At 39.7% G+C, this 15,617-nt stretch overlaps 1 protein-coding gene across 1 annotated transcript; it reads left to right on the forward strand.

The window, feature by feature from the left end:
- The first annotated feature begins 391 nt into the window (after positions 1-391).
- eci2 (enoyl-CoA delta isomerase 2) lies at positions 392-8,385 on the forward strand. The gene is made up of 10 exons (XM_055182348.2): positions 392-551; positions 947-1,109; positions 2,193-2,291; positions 2,529-2,711; positions 4,423-4,492; positions 4,596-4,698; positions 5,132-5,252; positions 5,354-5,443; positions 7,340-7,483; positions 7,646-8,385. Exons 1-10 carry the CDS (start codon positions 499-501, stop codon positions 7,799-7,801), a joined length of 1,182 nt encoding a protein of 393 aa, XP_055038323.1. The 5' UTR covers positions 392-498; the 3' UTR covers positions 7,802-8,385.
- The last annotated feature ends 7,232 nt before the right edge of the window (positions 8,386-15,617 follow it).

Below are 15,617 nucleotides of genomic sequence, written 5' to 3' on the forward strand. Positions count from 1 at the left end.
AATTATAATACTTTTACTCATTTCTCTCTATTGTCATTTCAATTTCAATATATTTTAAAGTTTGTTTTGTTTAGAACTGTCAAAGGCGTGGTCACGCGATGCATGTGACTTTTCTCTTCGCGGTCTAGTATGGACCAATCACATCGTCTCATGATGTGTTTTATTGCACCCATATCTCCAAGACAACAACCGTCAAGCGAATTAAATGTCTTATAGAAAAATTTGACTCACTGAACAAACTTTCTTTGCCAATTTAGTGTAAATCTTGAGTCAGCAAGTGCCATGTGGATAATACAAATCTAACTCTCCAACCACCAGGTGGCAGTCACAAACTTCTAACAGTTGTGGGCCACGCTGAACTGGGATAAAGTAAGAGTAAGCTCATGTCTGATTGGCTGATGATCAGTCTAGTAGGCGGGATCGTATGATCTTCCAGATGATTGACAGTAGCCCGGCGCATCGACTGATTATAAACTTTGATCTTTTTGTGTTTGTGTAATGGCAGCTGTGTTCAAATTCATCTCACCGTGGAGATTTGTCCGATTAGCTCGGTAAGATCTACATTAAACGTAATGTTTAAATGTGACGGTTGATTTTGGACAGTTTTAGACTTCAGGTGCATTGATCTTCTTGTCTGCAGAATATGTTTGTATAATCGTTATAACAATACTACCGTACACTTGGTTTATACGGTGTGTATGTAACGTTATTTTTAAATAAAACAAGCAATCTTTGTGTTCGCGGTGACCTTTACCCTAAATCATGATGTCAGATCTTCACCCCTCACTCACTTTCTCTCTCTCCCTCCCTCTCTCTCCCTCTCTACACACGACTTTTTATGCATTTATATATACATAAAGAATTTCAATTAATGAAGTGTGACGGTATTTTAAAGCCCTTTTTGCAAACATGTTAATATATCATGTTTTATTGTATTTCTATACAGAGTATCTAAGGCTTCATTCATTCCCTGTGTTCAGCTGCACAGAACTGCCGCAGTAATGAGAGCAACAGTAGATGATTTTAACAGGGCCAAAGAGCAACTAGGCACTTTGAAAAAGGACCCGGGGAATGAGGTCAAACTCAAAATATATGCACTCTTTAAACAGGTGAGAAATTAGGAAGTCATTTAAGTAAATGTCAAGGAAATGAATCTGACCGAGGGTTTCCAACCTTTTTTTTTTATATTTTTATATTTATCTACTTTTTTGTTTTACACTCACCTAAAGGATTGTTAGGAACACATGTTCAATTTCTCATTAATGCAATGGTGTGGGGGATGTTTTCTTGGCACACTTTAGCCCATTAGTGCCAATTGGGCATCGTTTAAATGCCACGGCCTACCTGAGCATTGTTTCTGACCATGTCCATCCCTTTATGACCACCATGTACCCATCCTCTGATGGCTACTTCCAGCAGGATAATGCACCATGTCACAAAGCTTAAATCATTTCAAATTGGTTTCTTGGACATGACAATGAGTTCACTGTACTAAAATGGTCCCCACAGTCACCAGATCTCAACCAAATAGAGCATTTTTGGGATCTGGTGGAACGAGAGTCTCGTGCCCTGGATGTGCATCCCACAAATCTCCATCAACTGCAAGATGCTATCCTATCAATATGGGCCAACATTTCTAAAGAATGCTTTCAGCACCTTGTTGAATCAATGCCATGTAGAATTAAGGCAGTTCTGAAGGTGAAAAGGGGTCAAACACAGTATTAGTATGGTGTTCCTATAATCCTTTAGGTGAGTGTACTTGTTGATTTTTTTATCATTGTTTATGTAATAAATGTAATGTTATGTAATAAATATGTAATAAATAAATATTACACTTGAGACTAATAGAATCTGCTTTGGTGGGCACCTCACAGACCCTGTGCGGGCAACCTGGTGATTGTGGGCACCATGTTGGAGGCCACTGGTTTAGACAGATCTTCGTACTGACTGTACCTGTACCTTAATATGTCAGCAAACATACTGATCAAATACAGATTGACTTTAAAATGCGCTCTTTACTGGATAAAAGTGTCTGCTTACGTGTGTGTGTGTGTGTAAATAAATACAATTCAAGAAAAATAAATGAAATAAAATCTAGTCATGTAAATCCACATATTTTAGTATGTGATCTAAACACTAGTTACACTAGTACTGTACAAATCCTGTCCTATGTTTCTGTTGTGAATGATCAGGCCACTCAGGGACCCTGTAACACCCCTAAACCTGGCATGCTGGACTTTGTCAACAAAGCGAAATGGGATGCCTGGAAAAGTCTGGGGTCTGTGTCACAGGTAGGAGAACACAACAAACACAATCTCATGTGTTTTATTTGTCAAAAAACACCACAATATGAATAGTCAGTTAGAAAGCTAAAAGTTACAATTTAGGATGGTGTATACAAACCACTCTGTAGCATACAGTATAACGCCTGTTTCACACATACTCCCTATGCAGTGCGTTTGTCATGCATATTTTCTATGTGCCCATGTTAACAGGCATGTGTTTTATGTTTGAAATGTAACTATTAGGAAGAGGCCAGGCAGAAATATGTGGAGCTCATTGCATCGCTGTTGGAATCAGAAGCCCCTGCGGTGGCACCACAGCCTACTGGGAGTGCAAAGATCTTTCAGACCCTGCTGGTCAGCACAGAGGACAACATCACCACCATTCGCCTGAACAGACCTGAGAAGAAAAACGCAATCACTGTGGAGGTGAATTCTTTATTAAAATTATGACTGAGACTGAGCAAGATAGATACTACTAAACCACTAAACCCGTTGCATTCAGAAAGTTGTCAGACTCCTTGACCTTTTTTCATTTTTTTTTATGTTGTAGCCTAATTCTGTAGTCATTGACATCATTTTTTTATTGATCTGAATACTCACTGTATACATCTTTAAAGACCTTTTGCGAGTAGACGTCACAGTTACGTCACGCGCCCAATGTGGTGGCAGAAAAACAGTGGAAATGAATTAGACACGAGAGAAACGAACAATATAACTCACTAGAAACTGTCTTGTTGTGCTGTCGAGTGTCAGAATAGGAATGCCAAAAAAGAGTACCTTAATTTTTATAGTATACCGTCGTCGAAGACACCATTTGAAGATAAACGTAGGTGTATATGGTTGCAATAAGCCCTCAACCGGACAGACTGGAGTGATGAAATCATCTGAAAATCTTTTAATAATTAGAATAGAAAATAATTAGAGAAGATGTCTGGCGTTTTGTCAAAGTCACTATAGGGTTTTCATCACGTTACATTTAAAATGTATTATCAATAATTTCACCATTTGTTAAATATTTCATAACTTTTTCGTTTTCTATTACTTCTTTTTACCTTATATCTTAAGGGGGTCACACACCGGCCGCGCAGCTCAGCCCCGCGCCGTTCTAAAAAAATCAAACGCATTGTTTTCTATGAGTATACACACACTGGCGCCGCCAGGTGGCACCTGTCTCCGCTGCCCAGCTGTGACTCAGGAAGTTGCTCAAATCCCTGTCGCACCACACAGTGCCACTCACATAGATTAACATTAAATAACATCATATTTGTCCCAACTTATTAACGATTAACATTAGCTACTAACGTATATTTTGCATTTTGAAGTAGACGCTATCTGACGAAGCTCGCGCTATTTAAAGGACAAGTTCAGTATTTTACACTTAAAGCCCTGTTTTCAGAATGTTTATGATGAAATAGAACGGTTTTGACTGAAATTTTGACATATGACGCTGGCCCGTCGGGTGTTTGTTCTATCACCTCCGACCTTTACAATGGCTGTATAGGTGCACAGGAACAATCCTTCCTAAAATGCATTAAACTTTCGTTTACAAAACGTGAAACTCGCCGAGTGGTCAGGGGTGTTCACTGATATGCTTACACAAAAATCACTGCAAAAGATGCTTTTTTTTCTAACTTGTCAAATGTCTTAATAATAGGCACCAGAGCAATGTTTGTGGTAACCGTGGTATAAGAGGAATAATTGACCCCGGTCCTTTGAATTATGTAAAGAATAATTGACGACGGGCCATTGAATTATAAGAAAATAATGCACACCCAAGGTAGTAATGCCATTACACATTTGGTGTGCATTATTTTCAAATAAAAAGGACCAATTATTCTGCATATACCACGGTTACCTAGAACATTGCTCTGGTGCCTATTATTAAAAATATTTAACACGTATGGAACATTTCTTAGCCAATCAGAATAAAGCATTCAACAGACCCGTGGTATAATTGAAAATAATGACACATTACCCCATCGGGTGTGCATAATTTTTTTATAATTAAATGGCCCGTTGTCATTTATTCCTTACATATTTCTAACAAGAATTATATCCACAATGTCTTTGTTTACCTTAGACGTTACCTAAGGATTATAAAATAAATGTTTTTTCCTTATGTTTTTGTATATTGCAGATGTACAATGAGTTGACTGAGGCTCTTGAACTTGCTGGCAAAGATGATTCTGTCATTACAGTGATGACGGGTATGTGACATTTAAAATGTCACTGCGTTATGATGTTCAGTCATTTCCATTTTATTAAAAACAATGTCTTTATGTGCATATCGTTGTTTTAATGGCTGTAAAGGCAGTGGAGATTATTACTGCAGTGGAAACGACCTGAACAACTTCACTAACCTCCCAGCGGGTGGCGTAGAGGCGCTGGCAAAGGAATCTGGCGAGTTATTAAGGTAAAGTAGTTTTAAACAGTAGCGGCTGGTGACTGCTCTTCTGAGGGGCGCAAATTCAAATTATGTGTTTGGAGTGTCATGTGTGTTGCTCGTGTTTGCAAAATATCAAAATACACGCAAGACACTCCCTTAAGAGTAAACTCTGATTATGCATGAGATTATCTGGCAAACACAAGCGTCTTTTTTATCCTAAATCCTTTAGACGCGTCTGCAGCAGGCACTTATTTTGACAAGATACATGATCCACATGGATCACTCGACACGCCAAACACATATTTTGAAATTACAAACCACACACATGACGGGCTACATACATGTTGTGACGAACTTCGCATCGTGCGCCCTCGAAAAAGAGGTCACCGGCTGCCACTGGTTTTAAACCAGTTCGTGATAGTACACTTCTTATGGACACATATGTGCTTACATTATTAAGGAGGTATGTAAAGGCATATATCGACTTCCCCAAACCTCTCATTGGAGTTATAAATGGACCTGCAGTAGGCGTGTCAGTCACGCTGTTAGGACTTTTTGATGTTGTTTATGCCACAGAAAGGGTAAAAAGATTTTTTTAAAGTAAACTTTTTATTTCTGTTCAGGATTCATTGAAGTGTCTTTGTTTGATTGTATTTTTATTTCCCATTTTTTGTGATTGTAGGCAACGTTTCATACGCCCTTCAGTCAGCTGGGACAGAGTCCTGAGGGCTGCTCTTCATATCTTTTCCCTAAAGTGATGGGTGCAGCAAAGGTACCCGCATACACGGTCAAAATTCAAGATTAAAACGATGAGATTAAAAATGTTTTAAACTTAATTCTATACAAGTTATCCAGCAGGCCTCAATGATCCTCAGATCATGTCGAGGAGTGGTTTGTTATCAGTTTTCAAAATAACTAAAGTTTTGTGCCAGGTGAACAATGAAATGGCTGAAAAAACTCTTAGATTTAGTAAATGAAAAAAAAGACTTTTCATGCTTTATTCACAAAAGCGACCACGCCAACACCTACAAACTTTCTAGAAAGTAAGACCCTGTTTACATCAGAGCATTTGCGTTTTAAAACGACATTTTAAAATGAAAACAATCCTCGTTTATACTGGCATTTTAAAAATAATCTTCATCCACACTATATACGACCATAAACGCATAAAAACATGACCAATCACGTAACTGGGCATGCGCATAAAAGTTTAAAATAACTTATTACTCTAATAATAGCTTAACTTTGCGCATTTATGCAGCCTAGGGGTGTGCGATATTGACAAAAATTCATACGTGTATCCTTTGCTGGCAACTACAACAGACACTATTTTTGAAGCTATAAAAATGTGTTTGGGAAAGTAATATGATTCATAGGTTAATGTTGATGTTATAAACCAAACAGAGAGGTCTTTATAATTTAAAAAGGAAGCATTCAAGTGAACAGTACTAAACAGGAGCGAACTTGAAGCAAAAATAAATTTCAGCAAATGCAAACTTCAATCCAACATAATAAGAGGTGAAGTATAGGCATAGCCTACAGAAATGCTTATTGCTTTAATGTAGGGAGTTTCTATTCAGTCATTCCACGCTGTTATATTTATAATAGTTCATTGTTCGCAGTTCATATATATGATTTTATAGTCCATTTGAAACTTTTCGTACGGACTGACTGTATTCTTCAGAAAAACACCAAATAACTTATCTTCCCTTACCTGTCGCTGTTCAGTGCTGTGTGTTCCCTCACACACCTTCACCGACAAAAAAGTGTGGCCGGCTAAAGTATTAAAAATGAATATGACGTTAAGTGTGCGAGGTCCGTGCACGTCCTCGGCTAGCAACACAGAAATAGCAAAAAGGCTAAACGAGCATTAAATATTAATATGATGTTGACTTTATTAATTTTATTGTTAAATTTATATTCACAAAACTTATTAACAAAACATCGATTAAAATTAAGAGACAAATTATATGAAACGAAATTAATTTTAAAGTAGCAAACAAAACTTAAATTAAACTCGAAAATAATGTCTGACCCATTACAATTCTCCCTTCTTATTGACCTTTACAACGCCCTATATGATGTTTAAAATTACAGTCTATCTTTCATAATAAGCTGACTAAATTTAAACAAACCATAAACAACAATATTCAAACCCAACAATACTTAAACATATATATATATATACAGACATTATCTATAAGGATACATTTTAAAACAATCTGATATAGCGTTTATAATAGCTGGTTGGTAGATGTTTACTATTTTTGGCAAAACCTCCGTTGCAAACCTCCATTTACCTGAATAAAAATAATTTTTACTTTGAAAATGATGCGCTGTCACGTTAACATCAGCTGTTCGTTTACATAAGACTCCGTCTACGTTCATTTACACTGCAGCGCAACGTCTGAGTTCTCAAACTGAAACAGGCTCTTCAGAGTTTGCGAACGCATCCGTTTATGAGGGTCGAAAACGGTGGCGTAGTGTAAATAAAAGGCGTAAACGTGGCAAAAGTAATGCGTTTTAAAAAGTAAACGCATTAATGTAAACATAGCCTAAAATGAAGCTCCCTGACAATAGTAGGATTTTGTCAGTATCTTCCCAAATATATTCCCCAGCTGGTTAGTTAATTGTTTATTTACTGTGTGACTGTCATCTCTATGTGCAGGCCAATGAGATGTTGTTGTTCAATAAGAAGGTGACGGCCACCCAGGCCTGTGAATTGGGTCTTGTGACCGAAGTCTTTCCTGACAGCAGCTTTCAGACGGAGGTGTGGACCAGACTGAAGGCCTACGCCAAACTGCCCAGAAATGTAAGTGCATGAATGTACAGCTCCTCTCATTTTTGTCAAGAGTAAAAGGAAGTATTGATTAAAGATTTAAAGTCGCTTTGGATAAAAAGAATAATATGGCTAAACGAATCTTGATTCAGTGTTGTTTTGTGATCACGATCTCTCTCTCTTTTACCCCACCAGTCTTTGGCCCTATCGAAGCAGTTGATTCGAGGGGTAGAGAAAGAGAAACTTCACGCTGTGAATGACGCAGAGGTGGAGAGATTGGTGGAGCGCTGGCTTTCAGATGAGTGCATGCAGGCCATCATGAGCTTCTTCCAGTCTAAATCTAAACTGTGAGAAGAGACCAAGATGTTCCCGTTCATAGAGTGTCAGATGAACTTGAAATTAACCTGCAAGCCAGTTAACTTTACCCACATCCACACTTTAATATTGTATTAATAATGTATTGTCCAAGATTGTGTAGACTTGAATAGTACTGGATACTGTACGTTACGATCACATTATACGTATCATTTCATTTAAAGTGTAACATAATTTAAAAGCAGGTTAAACCATTCTTTCAATTACCAGATGTGCACTTAGCAACACGTCAGTTAAATAAGTGCCTTATTGATTATTGAGTATAGTGACCACATTTACACCTAAACCCAGCAGTATATTTTCAGTAAATTCTTAATGACTTTTAGGTTTTAATATCATTTTGAAACCCTAACGGCAAGTGATTTTTTTATATTACATAGCACAACATTTTTGTGACGGGGTTTATACTGTATACATTCTGCAACAAAGACGTATCATGGTATTACAGTATTTTTCTTTGTTTTGGACACGTACCATGGTAATACTATGGTATGAGAGTAATACCACACTTATCAGTAAATGTTTCATTTTGGTATTTTATTAAAATGTGATATTCAAAATGCTTGTTGTTACAACGTGTATCCAGCAGATGGCGCACTACACCACAGTAAAGTTTAACTTTAAGGCCCAGTTTCACACACAAAGTTTAGCTAAAGCCAGTACTAGGCCTTAGTTAAATTAAGACATACTAGGGTGGTTTCCCGGACAGAGATTAGTTTAAGCCAGGACTAGGCTTTAGTTTAATTAGGAAATATAGCTTGTTTGAACAAACATGTCTTACTAAAAACATTACTTTTTGAGGCAGAACAAAGGACACTGATGTATTTTAAGATATGTCAGTGCAAGTTGTTTTCAGTTTGGACAGCTCTTATATTTATTTTAGTCTAGGCCATATCCCTGTCCGGGAAACTGCCCTATTTTTTATAAACATGCCTTAAGCCCGGGATACACTGCATGATTATTGTCTGTCCCAGACGAAAGTTTGCCATTGTGAAACAATCGTCGCGATTTCTGTGATCGTGGCTCTTCATCGGTGGTCCTATTTCGTACAGTGAGAAAGGTTCAAAGACGGTCGTTTTCCCGGTCTTGCGTCCAAAGATAGCCTATGATAGTTTTCTGACAGTGTCAGAAATCCAGCATGATCACCGCACAGTGTGTTTGCTGCTACAAGCTGCGCACTGGTATTTGTTTACCACGAGCGCATGCTGGTGACGTTGCGCTAACGTGTGACGCAGCTGCCGAAGCTTCCGTGTCATCATCGTACAGTCTACATGCCTGTCGTACCCGAGTTTAAACAATTCATGACACACAGTGTGATAAGGTAATGATCTTATAGGAGGGGAAAAATCCTGCAGTGCATTCCGGGCTTTAGATCAGTGCTTCCCAATCCTGGTCCTCGAGGACCCACTCACAAAAAGTTTAAGGCCCTTTCCCAAATGGCACACTCCGAACTTGCGGTCCTCCTCAGAGTCCACACTTTAGTGCAGACTTTAGGGACCCTTGATGCGAGTCCACGTGGGTGCACCGGAGTCGTATTTTTGGACAGACTCGAGCGTCACACTGGAAATAGGAAGAAAGGTCGCCCGTCAGTGTGAACTCCTCCCTTCCGTCGTCTGATTGGTCTGATTGCTCTTTCGCAAGGACTTGTGGGTTGGTAAAGTGCGCAAAGCCTGCTGCAGTGCGGGCTTAGCCAAAAAACGCATCACAGGTGCAAAGGGGGCACTGATGAGCACACTTCGGAGTATAAAAATGACAGAGGATACACCCTACGAACTCGTAGACTAAGTGAGCACGCGCAATTTAAGGCCACAAGACCAAAAGTCCTCATGAAGTGCGCCATTTGGGACAGGGATGTCTCCTTGTGTAACACACCTGATTTAACTCATCAGCTTTTTAGGCAGACATGTTTGCCATTTTGGAAGGAGGCTGATTAGTTGAATCAGGTGTGTTAAACATCTAAGGGACCCTTGATGCGAGTCCACGTGGGTGCACCGGAGCCGTATTTTGGGACAGACAAGAGCGTCATGCTGGAAATAGGTAGAGAAGTTGCCCGTCAGTGTGAACACCTCCCTTCCGTCGTCTGATTGCTCTTTCGCAAGGACTTGTGGGTTGGTAAAGTGCGCGAAGTCTGCTGCAGTGTGGGCTTCGCCAAAAACCGCATCATAGGTGCAAAGGGGGCACTGATGAGCACACTTCGGAGAATAAAAATGACAGAGGGGACACCGTACGGACTCGTGGACTGAGTGAGCACATGCAATTTAAGGCCACGAGACAGAAAGTCCACATGAAGTGCGCCATTTTGGACAGGATTTAAAAAGTTTTGGGAGGGGGTCCTTGAGGACCGGGATTGGGAAGCACTGCCTTAGATAAATGCCATGGCTCAAACACGTGTTTTAGTCTAGGACTAGCTAGCTATTCATGCATCTCCCCAAATTTAACTCAAAGCAATGAGCTCATCTAACATTTGAAGCTGCACATGCTTTGCATCTTTAACTTGATTTGCATAACCTCTGCGTGACCGATAGCAAACCCTATTTTTTAGCTGTTTTATGAAAAGAAGTTCAAGCGACAGTCCTGCTGAAAGGTTAGGAGCCCCTTATCTTCAGTGGGCACAATAACCCTGTCTGGAGTTTGTGGTTATCGATTTGTCTCCGTTAAGGTTCACAAACTCAATATGCCACTGGAGATTATGAGTGGCAGGAACACGTAATTCCTCAGCTTTTCCCACAACGTCTGTACGTTTGAAGAGAATAAAAGGAGACAGTGGATTATTTAATCGATAGCGCTTTACTGTGCAACATCATTCAGATAAATGCCCGTCTGCTTCAGACTTGAGAACCGGTCAAGCGATGAGTTTTCCTGCGTATGTAAAAAGTCATTAGAAAAGTGTGTTTTTATTCAAATATCTAGACGTGACACGTGATGTCATGGATAAATCCATTTGCGTTTTGCATTTGTGTTGCCGGGAAACCTCATGATGTTATTCACGATCTGATAATGCGACTTGCTGCATGATGCTGCTGTGTAAGTTGGATAGATAACATGGATCGCTTGAAATCTCCGGTCGAGTTGTACAGCATATTATTTGACCGCTAGATGCCACGATTGAACAATCAAGATCCAGCATTCCATGAAAACAGATCATGTACAAAACATCCTGTTTTATTAGGAAATCCAAGACAGGAAAGACAATTGTGTTAATCAAAACATTTCATGATGATGTCCACATTCTGCATAGCTTTGCTCATGAGGGGAAAACATTGGGTGTACTCATAAAAATATCACTTAAACAAGACTACTTGAAATTAGATATACTTGTGTAAAGATTAAACCTACGTAAAAATGCCGGAATCTTTCTGGCATAAATCCCATTCCTGTCTCTCTCCACTGTTTTTCAATAAAAAGGTTGTAAAAATCCATAAACAAAATGAAAAAGCAGGTGGACCTTTAAAGACTCCCAGCTGAAATGATGATGCCGCCGTGGCTCTCTGCTCATAAAACAATGAGCGAAAACTGAAGGCCTGGTTGTCCCGGTCTCTGTGACATGCATTTTTCCTCTTACTGTTTGACAGGTAGTGGTTAAAAATGCTGACATGAACGAGCAATCTGCTTTAATTTGAGATTACCCATAGGAACTGTCCTAGAGTCACTTAAATAAAAAACAATGGACCCCCTAAAACATCTGGATTGCTTCCTGTCTGATGGTTTTTTACTCTCCGGAGTAAAGATTTAACCTCACAGCTAAGGACAAAGAAGCAACGTTAAGCTTTAGATTTCACTCCATGCCCCAGTTTTAGGACGACACTCGAATATGAAAATCCCACAAGATGGTAATCTCTAAAATTTAAGCATGGCTGTTTCGAGTTACGTCGCTCATACGCCGACTACTTATGTCATCTGTGGCGCGATCCGTAATATACTTTCCAGCTAAACGGATGCATTAGGAATCTTTCGGGTAGTCCAGCATGAGGCTATAAAACACAGACCTTTCCAAGTCTCGTAAAGCTGCAGGTTGTGATTTAAAGGCCATCTTCCTCTCTGAGCTTGGGTTTCACCCACTGTATGCGTTTTCTGTCTTCATCACCATTACGTTCTCATGTTCATTGTCAGGACGTCCTTTCTGTGCGCTACTGCAAATGTCAGCTGCAGGGGTAAGAATAGGTTACACCTTGTACAAACAGGGGAATAGCAGGAGTAAGCCACCAGGTGCTGGGATAGAAGGCAAAACACATCCATCACACATCCACCACGAAGCTCCGCTATTGGCAGGATTACATGGCCGGTTCACGGTAGCGTTGTCTGCTCGGTGTAGAGTTCCTAAGAACAGGAAATTGATGGGAAATGCAATGATCATGAAGAGTTACCGGTGGAAACAGGATAATATAAAAAATGGTCTTGATTCTGATTGGGCAATAGTTGTGTTTTTTTTTTTTTTTGATGAAACACAGTTATGACTCTCATGTCCCTCATTGCCTATTCCCCACTAATATGAAGAAGTGCATGAAAACGAGAGGAAATTTAAACACTTGAACTTTGCCAGAAACGCTCAAAAAGACGTGAACATTAATTTAAAGCAAGTATCCATGGAGTAGCGTGCTGCATCCCAAATGGCGCACTTGATGTGGGCTCATGGACCTGTAATGCCCGCTGTGTGCACGTGTCCGTTAAGTCCACAAGACCGCAGGGTGTCCCATTTGTCATTTTATGTTTCAAAAGGGTGCGCCCCTTTTGATATGCACACTGACCCTTAACCTATGGTGTGTGTGGGTTGTGTGTGTGTGGATGTTGGGGTGGTCCCGGATCTCTTATAAGCATTGAGGAGAAGGAGGGGGTCCCCTGTTATTTATTATAAATAAAATACTACATTTAAAAATCTCATGTAGCGCTGCCATAAAGCGGTGCTGCCTATTTTTTTGAGTACTTTGATGATCTTTTTATTATTATATTTATTATATATTATAAATTATATTTATTATATGGACAGTATACCGTACATAGATTTTCAATGAAGGGTCAGCAAGCTCTCAGACTAAATCTAAAATCTTAAACTGTGTTCTAAAGATGAACAGAGGTCTTACAAGTTTGACACGACATGAGGGTGAGTCATAAATGACATTATTTTCATTTTTGGGTGAACTATCCCTTTAACATTCCAGGGTCCAAAAACGCGGCACCGCGTTTTGATGAGTTCTCTCCTCATCAAAGCAGAATCAACTTAAAATACTCCATTAAAAATCATACACTTACGTGTTATAGATCATTTGAAACTGTGAAGGGTCTTTCTTTAATTTGTGTACATTCACAGTAACAACAAATCTTTGTGGTTTTGTCAGATAAAGAAAATAAACAGGGTGCACATTCAGACATCTCTCTCTTCGCCAGCTGTCTCTCAAAACACGTAAAAAAAATCAGTTGAAACTCTGTGAATACTCGTCACACAAACCTGATACACATATCATATCCAAAGAAAGCCTGAAATGTCAGGGTTTCCTGCAGCACATTTCAGTTCAGGCGGCCCGCCTAAGCTTGGAAACCCTACCGCCTTAACTAGATCGTCCAAAAAAAAGAATGTGCTGCACAAAAGGCCGTGAGGTGCATTTCGGAGTATATCGCGTACGCGCTTCACATTGCGAGCAGGGACGCGCACCACACGGCCGAAATGAGAAAGACGTGGTCCGGACCATCACTGTCTGGAGGATAACTAGCCAGTTGATAAAACGCGTGTCCGTGAGAACTGTAAGTGGATTTATGTTTGGGGTTTATTTAAGCCTGTTATTGCATTAGTCTATAGTTCTTCTAATTTTAAAGTAAGTTAGCTGGTGATTTTGTTGTTTGAGCAACCTGCTCTTGCTCACTTTATTTATGTGCATTATTTACATGCTACAGTAGTTACACTCCTATAAGATAATGTAATTAATAGTGGGAAATAATCAGTTTTTACAATTTTTGCGCCATCTATCATCGTTCGCCTGACGTTCTACATCTGCTTTAGTTTGTGTTTATTAACCCTTTAGTTTCACTTCATCACGCAGCTATTCCTATTAGAGCTATCCGTTAAAAACATTTAATTCATTAATAATCTAGTATGTGTTCATTTTCTGTCATAGTTTCTTCAAAATGAAGTTTTATTTAAGTGTTTTAAATAAAAATATTTTAATTTTCATCATGACGCATACGCCCCGTCCCTTTGATTGCCATGCTCTCTGCCCCACCCACTCGCCCAACCCTACCACCATAACTAACAAATTTTCTGCGGGCAACCCTGAATGTCTACTTAAAACAAGCTAATTATAATCGAAAACAAATATTGCCCGTTTATATAATCTGTATTGAAGTAAAGAGAGTACAGTTTTTCCTGACTAAGCTCATTATCTCTAATGCGGTCACGCCCACAGGCGGTACCCGGTATTCACATGATAATGAACAGACGAACAGTTCAAACAATGTCAAACAAAGCATAAAGTTTGATCAGATTTAAAGACATAACTGCGTGTTTGGATGATAAACATTATGCACACATGTGAGGAAGATCTTCAGTTATCTGGTACATAATGTTTTTTTAGCAGCATCTAGTGGTGTGATTGGGAATTGCAACCAACCTCAATTTCGAACGCAATGAGAAAATACATTAGCTGCCACACGACAAAGATGTCATCATCTGAGACAACATAAGGGCCCTGTCCCAAATGGCACACTCTGGACTTGCGGACTTCCTAAGAAGCCACACTTTCATGATATCATGTAGTGCAGACTTTAGGGACCCTTGACGCGAGTCCACGAGGGTCGGGTGTCACAGCAGAAATAGGAGGAGAAGTTGCCCATCAGTGTGAACTCCTCCCATTCGTCGTCTGATTGCTCTTTTGCAAGGACTTCTGGGTGGGTAAAGTGTGTGAAGCCTGCAGCAGTGCGGGCTTCGCCGAAGACCCTATCATGGGGTGCAAAGGGGGTGCTGATGAGCACACTTCGGAAAGTAAAAATGACAGATGGGACACCTTACGGACTCGTGGAACAAGGACGAAGGGCAGTTTGTTGAATGCATTGTCTGTTGAAGGCTACTATAGAAACATGATGGTGACTTCCACGAGACCCGTGGTGTCTGTAAATAAAAACAGCTCATTCTAAGGTAAAAAAATACAGTTTACACCACTGATAATATAGTTATGTATTTTATACTGCATTTCTGTCAAGAGATACTCCTAAAAGTCCCACAATGCACCTTTAAAGCATACTGCAGTATCCCAATAAAACACTATCCAACAGGCATTAGTAGAGCACATCAAAGAGATTTGTGAATCGCATGATGACCTTGTGAATGACTTGCCCGTGCTTTAGTTGAGTTCATCAATGGATAATCTGCAGGAAGATGTGTTCATAACAAATGAACCTCCTCTGACCTCCTCACATTCCTCCTTAAAGGGATTTAGGAGACCTCAAGGCCGCTCACGTGATCTCTCTCAAACATAGCACTGATATGCCCTGACAGAGAGTGGCTTGAGGTAATTGTGCCAACCGCCAGACAGACTATAGACTACTTTTCACATATTGAAGAACTATACTGTACACACTGGCCCAGATAAGAGAGATCTAGACGTCTGCTGCTTCATTAAAATGGGGTCATTTATGGCCAAGCACTTAAGATTATGGTGTATTATATACACAGTAAGCACATATTGCATTTAGAAATAGGGTTGACCACTAATCCAAATGTGTTTGTTCAGTATAGAAAGCACATCAGTACTCACACGTATTGTTTTTGTAGATTTCGATATATACAGTTCAGTTGCGACTACAA

This window comes from Misgurnus anguillicaudatus, chromosome 25, assembly GCF_027580225.2.
Source record: "Misgurnus anguillicaudatus chromosome 25, ASM2758022v2, whole genome shotgun sequence".
NCBI lineage: Eukaryota > Metazoa > Chordata > Actinopteri > Cypriniformes > Cobitidae > Misgurnus > Misgurnus anguillicaudatus.